The sequence below is a fragment of the Phycodurus eques genome, chromosome 11 (assembly GCF_024500275.1).
Source record: "Phycodurus eques isolate BA_2022a chromosome 11, UOR_Pequ_1.1, whole genome shotgun sequence".
Classification (NCBI taxonomy): domain Eukaryota; kingdom Metazoa; phylum Chordata; class Actinopteri; order Syngnathiformes; family Syngnathidae; genus Phycodurus; species Phycodurus eques.
The window spans coordinates 16,619,582-16,631,908 of NC_084535.1; the positions used below are offsets into that span (position 1 = coordinate 16,619,582).

The 12,327-nt window shown below is 39.5% G+C and overlaps 1 protein-coding gene across 2 annotated transcripts; it reads left to right on the forward strand.

The window, feature by feature from the left end:
* The first annotated feature begins 473 nt into the window (after positions 1–473).
* On the forward strand, positions 474–10,666 carry LOC133410220 (calpain-2 catalytic subunit-like). Of its 2 annotated transcripts, XM_061691103.1 has the most exons (21): positions 474–768; positions 1,135–1,204; positions 1,604–1,722; positions 4,144–4,277; positions 4,364–4,532; positions 4,617–4,700; positions 4,827–4,912; positions 5,380–5,454; positions 5,856–6,013; positions 6,127–6,296; positions 6,387–6,398; positions 7,064–7,275; positions 7,363–7,399; positions 7,488–7,553; positions 7,672–7,729; positions 7,819–7,883; positions 8,310–8,378; positions 8,730–8,808; positions 8,998–9,114; positions 9,284–9,339; positions 9,433–10,666. In XM_061691103.1, the coding sequence occupies exons 1-21, from the start codon at positions 532–534 to the stop codon at positions 9,454–9,456; spliced, it is 2,097 nt and encodes a 698-aa protein (XP_061547087.1). In that variant the 5' UTR covers positions 474–531; the 3' UTR covers positions 9,457–10,666. The 2 variants fall into 2 exon arrangements, with proteins under 2 accessions (XP_061547087.1, XP_061547086.1); XM_061691102.1 differs by having other exon boundaries at positions 4,364–4,700.
* Positions 10,667–12,327: the final 1,661 nt, after the last annotated feature.

Genomic DNA, 12,327 nt, shown 5'->3' on the forward strand with positions numbered 1-12,327 from the left:
GGGAAAGATATGATTGTTTGTTTGTTGTTTGGTAATGCAGTCAACAATACACATTACTCGCCACTAATTCTACTGGTCATGCATCGGCTCGCTCATCTCGTCCAATGCGCCGAGCTTTAAAGTCACGAGATGATGCAAAACTTTACAAACTTTCTTAATCTTGATCCTATTTTCAAAAAGTTAGTATAATCGGAAAGCTTGCTAAATACAGAACTCAACAACCAATAATCATAATAATGTTAATTATTACACACACACGCACACATACACACTATAAAGCTATGCCATTTTTTAATTTGGAAATTGAGGGCTACCACTTCATATTGCTGCTGACTGGCGGTTCCTGCACGTTTCCACTCCATCCATGCGCTCGATGTTCTTACACATGCTATTTAAACAGGTGATACGTTGCTCTGGTGTGATCAACAAGGGCGTGGCCTCACCTGAGTTACCAACCACTATTATGTAGACACGCACCTCAGACATCCAGTCACTTACCAGAGCATACCGGCACCTGAGAAGGCACTGAAAATGTCCGGGATTGTAACTAAGCTACAGCACAACCGAGACAAATTGCAAGGCATTGGAACCAACTCTCATGCAGTGCCATACTTAAACCAGGACTATGAGTCCCTGAAGCGAAGCTGTCTTGAGAGAAGACGCCTATTTGAGGATGAAAGCTTTGAGCCGCTTCCAGCATCTTTGGGCTTCAATGACCTTGGACCCGGTTCCTATAAAGTTCGAGGCATCAAGTGGTTGAGACCAACGGTGGGTACAGCAGTGTTGATGCAAACAATGACTTGCATGTTTTCTGTATTCCTGGGCTTCACACTCAATGTGTTTTAAGGGCATTTCTATAACATTACATGAAGCATTTATATAATGACAATTTAATAGTCACTGGTTTTGAACAGCTCACTAATTGTCAAAACACTGCTTTTTCTGGCTTGTTACCAAGTACATTTGATTTTATACGTATGTACCTTACAATATTACTGCCAAAAATCGACATGATGTGGTAGCAGTAGGTGGTTTCCCCAATGTTTAAACTAAAAATGGTGAATAGGTTTATGCCACATGACCTTGTGCTGTTACTACACTTGCTAACAGTAAACATTTTCTTTTTTTTTTTAGGAGATTGTCTCCAATCCACAATTTATTCTGAAAGACGCTACCAGGACGGATATTTGTCAGGGAGCACTTGGTGAGACAAGCATACGTACACACAATCATTCCAAATTCCTTTAGAAATACTTTGCATGCTTGTAAATCATGGGTTTCTCTTCCCCCTTTTGTCTGTAATATTACCAATAATCCTGCTTGGATTGATCGCAGAAAACAACAATGTCTTTAGCTAGTAAACGCCTGTGCAGTGTGCACTGACATTAGCTGTCTCAGTACAAAATATGTTGAGCTATCTATTTGCCAAGCATCTCTCTGTCTCCACCCTGTCTGGAAAACATGGGTGGGGCTGAGTGGGAAGCGCTTTCAGGTGAAAGACGAGACAAACTGTGGTTTAACTAAGACATATGTACTGTATGAACATGGAATGTCATTGTCAGTGGAGCCTAATTGATATTAAAATGATCAATTTTGTGGTCAGGTGACTGCTGGCTCCTGGCGGCTATTGCCTCCTTGACACTCAACAAGCAGATTTTGTCCCGCGTTGTACCACATGACCAAAGTTTTGAAGAGGACTATGCTGGAATCTTTCATTTTGAGGTATACACATACTTTGCAGTCAAATAATGTGTATGAAAGAGCTTTGTATGAGGTAATCGCATTTTGTGTTCCAAACAACCCGGAACCTTTGTCAGTGTATGATTTCCTGGTACACAAACTACACACTGAGGCACACGTCAGAGCCCGGCAACCTAAATGGAGGAACTGGATCAAACAGCATTACTACGACTGATGGGAGGCAAATTAAATTTTAAAAAAATTAGCCGATGGAAGCCTTGATAAGTGTGGTTTTGCGCAAATAGTGCAAAAATGAGTTTTCATACCATCCAAGCACTCCAACCGTACAAAGGGATCCTACGGCAATACTATTCTAAAAAAGCTGTCCTAAAATGGCACTTTAAACGTCCCATATTTTACCAAACCAACTTCTTCTCGTATTTGTGATGTAATATTGGCTCTATGTTGCCTCAGTAAACGTGAAATATGAATTAAAATTGTCTACGCATTTCTGAGTTCCAGATGTTTTTCTGCCGAGAGGCCTAAAATCAGGTCATTTGAATTTCTCGAGTTTATCTAGCGCAGATTTCCACCTATCTCTCCGCTCGTGAGCCAACGCTGTCAACATGACCAACACGTGTGCTCTCACAGGTGGGTCTTCTACACGGGGGCAACCCATCAGAGGAAAGGGGGCAGTGTTAGCCAAACATGGACAAAGCGGATACAAAACTGGGTCAAACAGAAGTAGCTGTCACAGGGGCCTTTTCTGGACACTAATATGACAAAACCAAGGTGTTTTGTTTGAAATGAAATTGACACTTTTATACTTAGTCCATGTTAGAGAGTCACTCTGTGGAAGTTTAAATTCCCAAAATATGAGACCTTTAACTTTTGGCCAGGGATATTTCTCTTAGTTTTTCAACTCTTTTGTATTGAAATGCAATTAAATGCATTTTTGCAGAGTTAACAATAATCCTGTCAATTATTTGAGTCAGTCGAACACTAAAATCCATTTCAATTAAACCATCTTGCTTTTTAGAACAAATATTATTATATGATTAAAATGTGATTAATTGATATAAATGAATTACAAAGCCTATAATTAATTTCATTAATATTTTTAATCAGGTCCCACCGCTATTTTGTATACAAGTTGTACAACAGTTCAAAGTCTCAAGAGTCTGTTCAGGGTGGGTGAGCTTGTATTTCTACCTTCAGTGACATCCCCAATATTGAGCCTTGAGCAAAAATACCGCGGTATCACGGTAATAAATTCCAGCTCTAAAATCTATTAATTTGAAAATTTGGTTAAATAAAAACAACTTGTTTTACACTGAACACAATCTATTTTATATTTAAACACAATATAGAATATGTGTTACATTAATAAACATATTTCATGTTAATTTTGAATAAATAAATAGATTTTAACACTTAGTAAATCACAATGTTCCATCATCGGTGAGCTATTTTTAGAACAGACCTAGCTACTCATGTTCCTTGGGGGCTACCTGATGCCCGCGGGCACCATGTTGCTGATCCCTGCTCTTACACAGCGCTACAAAAACATTTTTTATATTAAATACAAAAACAAACGTATTTACAATTAAACTATTGTAGACTTTAAAAAAAATTCTTACCAAACAAATTTAAAGTGAAAAACATAATTACTACAAAAAACAAGAAAATAGAAGTTAAATTATGTACAAACAAAAGAAAAACATTTGCATCCAGATAACGTCTCTACTGTTAAGGTTGGCATTGAGAAACCAAGTGCCTCAAGCTTTGAGGAGCTGATCCGGTTTCTTCTGTCTTTCTGTAAATGTTCTGCCTTGTTTTTGTTCTCTCAGAAGGGACTGTTAGCAACAGTTCCATTAGAGGCACTGGCACCTTCATTAAAAAAAATTTCCCCGGAATTTGTATCATCAATAAAATGGAATTGTTTCGTTTTCCTACTGGTATCACTCGTTTCCTTCTCAGTGTGTTTTACCCTCTCTGCCTCTGTGTGTGTATGTGTGTGTGTGTGACAATATGACATTAAAGCCAATCAGCCAATCACCTTAAAATGCTAATTATCGGCCGATACCGATCAGGCCGATAAAATCGGTGTGAAGTCTAGAATATACCCAACTGCCACAGTATAAATTAGGCTCGCCCAAAATATACCCATAAACTACAGTAGCCCGAAATATGTCCTAATTTCACCTACTTTGATTAACCCAGTATTGTATACTGTATACTATATCCTCAACCTAGGCTAAAATCTTCCCTGACTACGGAGATACACTGTATTAGGACGGAATATACCATAACACTGGTGTAATAACTGGACTAACCTAAGGGTATGAACTGAACTAGACCAGAACATACCGCCGCCAAAGGGAATTAAAAGAACCAGTCCAGAATATATTCCTAACAAGCAAGCTTCTCCTGGGCCAACACAACATCCTCTTGCATTTTCAGTTCTGGCAGTTTGGCGACTGGGTGGATGTGGTGGTTGATGACCGCTTGCCCACTAGAGATGGAGAACTGCTGTTTGTCCACTCAGAAGAAGGATCTGAGTTTTGGAGTGCCCTGCTGGAGAAGGCCTACGCCAAGTATCAAAGATACATTTTGCATTACTTATGTCTGGGTCTGTCTTTGTATTCCTTTACACTGTTTGTTTCTAATTTCCCCGCTACAGGTTAAATGGATGCTACGAGGCTCTTGCTGGAGGAAGTACCACTGAAGGTTTCGAAGACTTCACTGGAGGCATTGCTGAGAGACATGAACTTTCCAACCACGATCCTCACCTCTTCAATATCATAAGGAAGGCCCTGGACAGAGGCTCCCTTCTGGGATGCTCAATTGATGTCAGTTTGAGCTTCTTGCTCCACTTGTATTTACATCGGTCACTATCTGTTCCTATTTTTTGCTTGCATCTCTCTCCATCTCAGATCACCAGTGCAGCTGACTCTGAAGCCGTGACACACCGCAAGCTGGTGAAGGGCCACGCCTACTCTGTCACAGGAGCTGAGCAGGTAAAGAGTCAGGCTAGTAGGATTGGTTATGCTTGAGAAACAACTAAAGTTGATCAAATAGCAAACAAACCTGATAAATATTAAATGGTGTTATTAAAATGGAGTAAAGTACATCTTATGTGTCAGGTGACTTACAGAGGAGGCACTGAAGAGCTGATCAGAATCAGAAATCCATGGGGTCAGGTGGAGTGGAATGGAGCCTGGAGTGACAAGTGAGTAGTAAAGAGCGGCTTCTTTAACTTGTCAAACAGAATCTACAGAATATCATACATATTTAAACTTAAATTCTGGTAAATATTTAATATACATTTTCTTTCTGAGATAACTAATATGTAGCAAGGTAAACCCTTGCAAGAACATGTTTTGCTGTGTTGTCCAGGTCAGCACTGCAAATAAGAATCTGTTCTCAATTACCCTCAAAAGATAAATAAAGGTTAAATGAAATAAACAAAAAGCTATACATAAAAAAACCTAAAATATTTGGCAACTATATCCAGGTAAGAACCTCTACTTCTCACCAGTTAACTAATTAGTGCCTGTGCATGAGAGTTGGCTGTTGTGTTTACCGTGTTTAATGGAAATCTATACTTTGAATGGATGTAGAGATTCAGCATATTGTTACAGTCAAATGAAAAGCACTGATTTTCCCCAAAAAATGAGTTTAATGTAATTCTTCTAGTTCCTCTGAGTGGAGATATGTGAGTGACGATGACCGCCAGAGGCTGACCAACCGCAGTGAAGATGGGGAGTTCTGGTAATCAATCACTCTCACTCACAGTACAGTAATTGAAATGGGAAATGCACAGGTATAGAATGAGTTGGCCTTGGCACATGTAAGAAACAGTGTCACACATCACTTCGTCCATTTAGTACATACACAAACGTCAGTCATAGAGGAAATTAAATAGCCACAGCTTCGGACACCTCATAGCTGGCCAGCTATGGCCAGGATGTAAGACGGGGACTTTTAAACAGGGGGTGACAGAAAAGCAAGGTGCAACTCTATTACTTTCAGAAATGTACTATTAGTATTATTAAATTTCAATAGCTTGTGTGGATGCACATAAATACACATACTGTTTTGTTCATTAAGATTAATTATATGACTTTGTATCTCCTTGTTTTGTGCTCGTCTTCTCACTGCTTTTCCAACAGGATGTCATTTTCTGACTTCCTGCAAGAGTATTCCCGTCTGGAGATCTGCAACCTCACACCTGATGCCCTCACATCGGAATACAGGAAGTGGGCGGAGACAGAGTTTGAAGAAACGTGGAGAATCGGTGTTTCTGCCGGTGGCTGCAGAAACTATCCAAGTACTTGACAATAACTTCTACTTTGTTCTTTCTCCTTGTTTTATTACACAAACAATTAAGTGAATGTAGAGTTCTTGGGACAGCTAAAATAATGTAGTTGTACCTTTGCTTAGATACCTTCTGGACAAATCCTCAATTTGTCATAAAACTGGACAAAGTGGATGATGAACCCTATAATGGAGAGGACGGCTGCACATTCATTGTGGGACTGATGCAGAAGAACAAGCGTCGCAGAAGAAAGATGGGGGAGGACATGGAGACTATTGGCTTCCTTGTCTATGAGGTTAGCAATACTATAAGTCAAAATAAACAAGACACTACAAGTCATTACCCACATTTTCTTATAGTGGATTGTTTTTTGTCTTTTTTCCAGCTGCCTGAGGAGGTATGAGCAAAAAAAAAAAAAAAAACAGATCCATCCATTTTCCATACCGCTTATCCTCACGAGGGTCACAGGCATGCTGGAGCCTATCCCAGCTAACTCTGGGCGAGAGGCGGGGTACACCCTGAACTGGTTACCAGCCAATCGCAGGGCACATATGAACAAACAACCATTTGCACTCACATTCACGCTTTCGGACAATTTAGAGTCTCCAATTAACCTAGCATGCATGTCTTTGGGATGTGGGAAGGAAACGGGAGTACCCGGAGAAAACCCACTCAGGCACAGGGAGAACATGCAAGCTCCACATTGGCGAGGCCGGATTTTAACCCGGGTCCTCAGAACTGTGAGACAGATGTGATAACCAGTCATCCAACTGTGCCACCCTGAAAGAGCTTACAGCATCTGTCTCCCATCAACGTACTAACCAGGGCCGAGCCTGCTTAGCTTCCAAGACCAGACGAGACGTTTTCAGGGTAGTATGGCAGTAAGCTATATAAAAAAATAAAAATAAAATAAAAAAAAAATAATAAAAAAAAGGAGCTCCTTTGTTTCTTGGAAACACTTATAGTATATTTGTAGAAAATGCTGTATCAGTGTTACATTTTCATGCCAAACCGGACAGATCTATCGTCATGTGATCTTTCTACATGTGTGTCACTTTCCAGTACTATGGCACCAGGCAAGTGCACCTGAAGAAAAATTTCTTCTTGAGTAACCGCTCAGCTGCACGCTCTGAAACCTTCATCAATCTCCGAGAGGTGTCCAGCCGTCACCATCTGCCCCCTGGGGAGTACCTCATCATTGCCTCCACCTTTGAACCCAACAAGAATGGAGACTTTTATATACGGGTGTTCTCTGAGAAACCGGCGGAATTTCAGTAAGTACAGAACAAAACTTTGAGGCAAAATGTCACTAAATGAATAATCACAGAAAAACTAAAGCAATGATCATTGCCTGCCTTTAGAGAGATTGATGATTCAATTGACTGCCATGTTGAACAGGTAAAATCATTTTGCTTCCATGCAACTGTGGTAAAAATGCAGACAAAAAAAGTTGAAAAGTTTACTGTCATTTTTTACTAATCATTAGATGGACATCGATGAAAGCGATATTGATGACAGATTCAAGTCACTGTTTGGACAACTTGCCGGACATGTGAGTCATCAGTGCTTTAATGTTTCATCTTAAAGTAGGAACATTGATTTTCCCTCACTGGATAAATTATGGTAACTATCGACTTCAAGATTTTTAAACATTTTAATCCGACTCTTAGGATGTGGAGATTTCTGCATTTGAGCTGCAGAGAATCCTCAACAAAGTGGTGGGAAAGCGTAAGAGAGAGAAAAAAATTCAAGCTGGTTCAATATGCACAGTGACCTCCATCTGATCCACCAAAAACTTCAACCTGTTCCATTTGCAGGAAGTGACATCAAAACCGACGGATTCAGCCTGACCACGTGCCGCAACATGGTCAATCTGCTTGACGTATCCTTTGTATTTAGTCAGGTTGAATTAATAAAGCCCAATATTGCTTGTTTTTCCATCGCATTGTTGGGATGGCGACAGAAGTCCCAGCAAAGGCTACATAAATAGCGTGACTTCATTGCAGCACGTCAGTGTTTAAGACAAACACGGCATAGACCAGTACTGTGTGCTGACACGATCGCACACGTGCAGCAGTGTAAATTTATCTATCCATTGCACAGAGCAGTATTTTTTAATGGCACTTTTTACCCGATTAGAATCTCGACAAAAGGGTGCTGAAATTGGGACGCCAAAACTGTATGGAACTGTTCCGCTTGATGGAATTGGGGCTTTTGTCTCTATGTTTTTAACACCTCATTAGTTTTCAATCTGACTCTGCACAAGTCACTCTCTGTGGATCAATTAACTTTAACAATCTCTTCAAAGAAAGATGGAAGTGGCAAGCTAGGCCTGGTGGAGTTTAAGATTCTGTGGACCAAGATTGAAATGTTTTTGGTAAACCCCCCCGTGTTATCTTCATTCACTGGTCACAGCATTATATATACCGCTTTTCTAAATTCTACCTTTACAATACAATAATCCTCAATTTGGACTATGGTGTTCAACTACAGTACACTGCATCATAATGAGAGGTGTTCATGGGAAATTAGAAAACTGACAACTACAACCACACAATGAAAATGTTAAAACCTCTCTTGCAGTGTCAGTTTAAAAGTATTAGATGTCTTTGATCTTGTATTGGATCTAATTCAATGTTGCTGTCTAATGTTGTGGCTGGTGAGTGTATCTTACATAGTTAGTAAGAATGTTGGTTGCAGATTACAAACTGTTGGGTTCTACCATTAGGACATTTACAGAGAAAAAGATGCAGACAATAGTGGCTGCATGAGTTCTTCTGAGATGCGGTCAGCAGTAGAAGTCGCTGGTGAGTCCATTTGAAATAATATATGATGCTACACACATTACTTAAATAATATATGATGCTACATACAGTACTAGTAAATATCTATTGTATAATGCTTGACATAGACCTAGGCGTGTGTGTACTTTGTGGGAGGTGAAGTTGTTCTTTTCATTTTGCTTTTATTTGACATTTGACGTTGCGCTTTTGCAGGCTTCTCACTCAACAACCCGCTGCACCAGATCATTGTGGCGCGCTACAGAGAACCAAGCTACACCATTGACTTTGACAACTTTGTGTGCTGCCTAATCCGTTTAGAGTCACTTTTCAGTAAGTCTCTCCACTCAACATTTTTGTCAAAATATTACCATGTACTGGTGTGCAGTCTTTATATATATATATATATATATATATATATATATATATATATATATATATATATTATTATTATTATTTTTTTATTGCGTTGTACAGTTCTCACAACTTTCCTTCCCAACAGATGCATTCAAGACCATGGACAATGGTTCTGGTGTGATAGAGTTGAATTACATGGAGGTAAGAGGCTTTCAGGAATGGTGGAGTGAAAATATTAAATATTGTATTTTGAGACTAACATGATTTTTTTTCTGCTTGTTTTTTTCTTCCCAGTGGCTGAAACTGTCCATGCTGTAGAGAAGGGGCTCAGGCTGTTTTAAAACAAGGAAAAAAAATTTTTTATAAAAGAACCAACACTTAAAGGGAAGTTTGCAGTTTAAAAAACAACACTGGCAAGATTTGAATGTAGCCTCACTTCACTAATATCTGCCCTCACCCCTCAAGTCTCTGACCAAACCCATGCAGCTCACTTACGTGCATGAGCGTGATTCTCAAACTTGGCTATTCATAATGGGATGCAATGATGAAAGCGCACAGTTGTGATAAATGGTCACAGGGAATGATGTCCATCTTCAACAGAATAGCAGCACTGGCAATACTAAATTAGCATTTGCACCATAAACAAGCAGACATTAGCCACGGTTGCTACATTGGTAGCATGACCTAATTGCAACAGAGTGTTATTATAACAGTATGTTATGTTTGAAGTTTTATTTTTGCAGGTGTGTGCTGGTGACCGGAGTGTATCAGAAAGTGCTTGGCAAATGATTGACACCTCGTCGGTCACACCTGCCGTCTATTATTGGTTGTTTTTCCTCAGGCATGGTGGTTTCTTCAAAATCTAATTTGAGGTACCAGATGGCACCAGAGGGCAAATTTTTTTAAACAGATAATTTTACTAATATACTACTCATAGGTTTGTACTGACAGTTTTAACAAATTTGACAAAGTTTGAACAAATACGTTTTCATCCATCCATTTTCTGTACCGCTTATCCTCACTAGGGTGGTGGGCGTGCTGGAGTCTATCCCAGCTATCTTTGGCCAGGAGGCAGGGTACACCCTGAACCGGTCACCAGCCAATCACAGGGCACATAAAAACAAACAACCATTTGCACGCACATTCACACCTACAGGCAATTTAAAGTCTTCAATCAACATACCACGCATGTTTTTGGAATTTGGGAGGAAACCGGAGTACCTACGCAGGCACGGGGAGAACATGTAAACCCCACACAGGGAGGGGACTCAGAACTGTGAGGCAGATGTGCTAACCAGTCGTCCACCGTGCGGCAAAATAAGTTTTCAGGTGTTTTTTTGTTTTTTAAACTTCAAACATTCTCTTTAAATGAATATATGCTTTGATTTGCATGCATTGTCCTTTGGTTATGATGTGAAAATTAATTATTGGATTAGAGAGAACATGATTTATTATTCTACAAAATACTATTCTACCACAAATATGATTCTGTTTGTTCAATAAAGCTTCTTTTTTGTTGTTGTTGAAAGCTTCACGATTAAGACTGAGTTAACTGTGGCAATCATCACCGCTGCACAATCTTTGGTCGCCCCCTGGAGACTGAATACAGAAATCAGCGAATGAGGGGAACCAACAAACATCTCATGATATGAAGTTATGTTAATTCAATTCCAAACACAGTTGTTTCATGATTCATTTGTTTCAACTAATGCTAAAGAAACTTACCTGAATTACTGTGCTGTAAATTCCTTTCCATTCACACATAGTGGGGCACATAGTGTAAAAAGTTGGGGGGTTCATAAGCAGCACTGCATCATACTGAAAGTTATTAAGCTAGCTCGCATGCTAACCGCCAGCTAGCTCGCATGCTAACAGGGTTCCGGACGCCGCAGAGCAGCAGCAGAAAATGTAATAGAGAATAACTCACAATTGTGTAGTAAAACCAGTGAGGTGAGAAGGCGTAAGTTTCTTATAGTTGGGGAGCGCCGACTCATGCCAGAAAGCCCATGTGCAGAGGCGGGCTTGTTTTTAGGCTTGCCCCCCAAAAATCCGGACAAATGAAATGGTGAAAGAGAGTTTAACCCCAGATCTCAACAATTCAGCACTAAAATGTTCTCAGTATTTGCACGTTTCCAGCTTCAAACATATTTAATGTATTTAGAAACAAATCACCAAAATCCATTGACAGGGTCTTTAAACAAATCGTAAACCCAAATTTACACAACTATAGTTTTGTACTTTTCAGTGTGTGTACGTTTTTACTGGAATTGAATCAGTACTACTTTTACCAGAGTATCTGTACTTCTACTTAATTAAATAGACAAGTGTGAGTAGGCCTACTTTTACCACCTCTGGATTCTGATTCATCCTGTGAGGGAAATTTTCTAAATTTAATTGAAGAAGTATAACTAAAAGTAACCATTTGTACTGCTCCCTTCAAAGTACGACCGTGCGGCAATTGCTGACCAACATGGGGAATTCCAAGAGGACGTATACGTATGTGTCCGTCTTTGCGGAGCTCAGGCCTAAATCCCTCTGACATAACTGTGGTTTACCAATTAAGGTCACTGCATGCTTCTCAGCCACAGCTAAACTTGGTTCGTTCTCCATATACAGACGTGATGAGCCACATCCACTGCGGTTGACTCCAGGCTGCTCACCTGCATGGACTAAACCAAACAAGCAAAGTCCTTGACCCCTGCCAAAAACAAAACTCAAAAAGGCTTTCGTGATGTACATGCATAACGTTGAGGATAAAATAAACGTATCATCCATTGTGATGAAACTGTGATATAGTGTATACTTGAACTGTGTAATTAATGTGCCAGATAGGTCAATGCATTGCTAAAAATCACTTTCAATTGAGTATTTGAGTAATATTTATACAAACAATCAGACTGTATTTGTAAGGCTCATTTTGGGTTGACAGGTTTAGAGAGCTATTAATTGAACAATGATTAGTTGATGTTTATTGTGTTACTTTTACTTTGGTAAATGAGGTAACCAAACTAGATTGACCTACAATGTAACATTGCTACATAATTACTGTTTGAATTAATTGAAATGAGCCTTATCTTTGTAAAGGTATATATTATTACTAATACTATGGCTGCGCAATGTATTTTGTCTTCAAGGCTAAGAAATAGGTGACTAATGAGTCTTTCCATTTCACGCAACTCTGAACAGTAA

Coding starts and splice junctions, on each gene's coding strand:
- LOC133410220 (XM_061691102.1), top strand. CDS start 532: ATGTCCGGGATTGTAACTAAGCTACAGCACAACCGAGACAAATTGCAA. Junction 769..1,134: donor TCAAGTGGTTGAGACCAACG/GTGGGTACAGCA, acceptor TTTTTTTTTTAG/GAGATTGTCTCCAATCCACA. Junction 4,913..5,379: donor AATGGAGCCTGGAGTGACAA/GTGAGTAGTAAA, acceptor TAATTCTTCTAG/TTCCTCTGAGTGGAGATATG.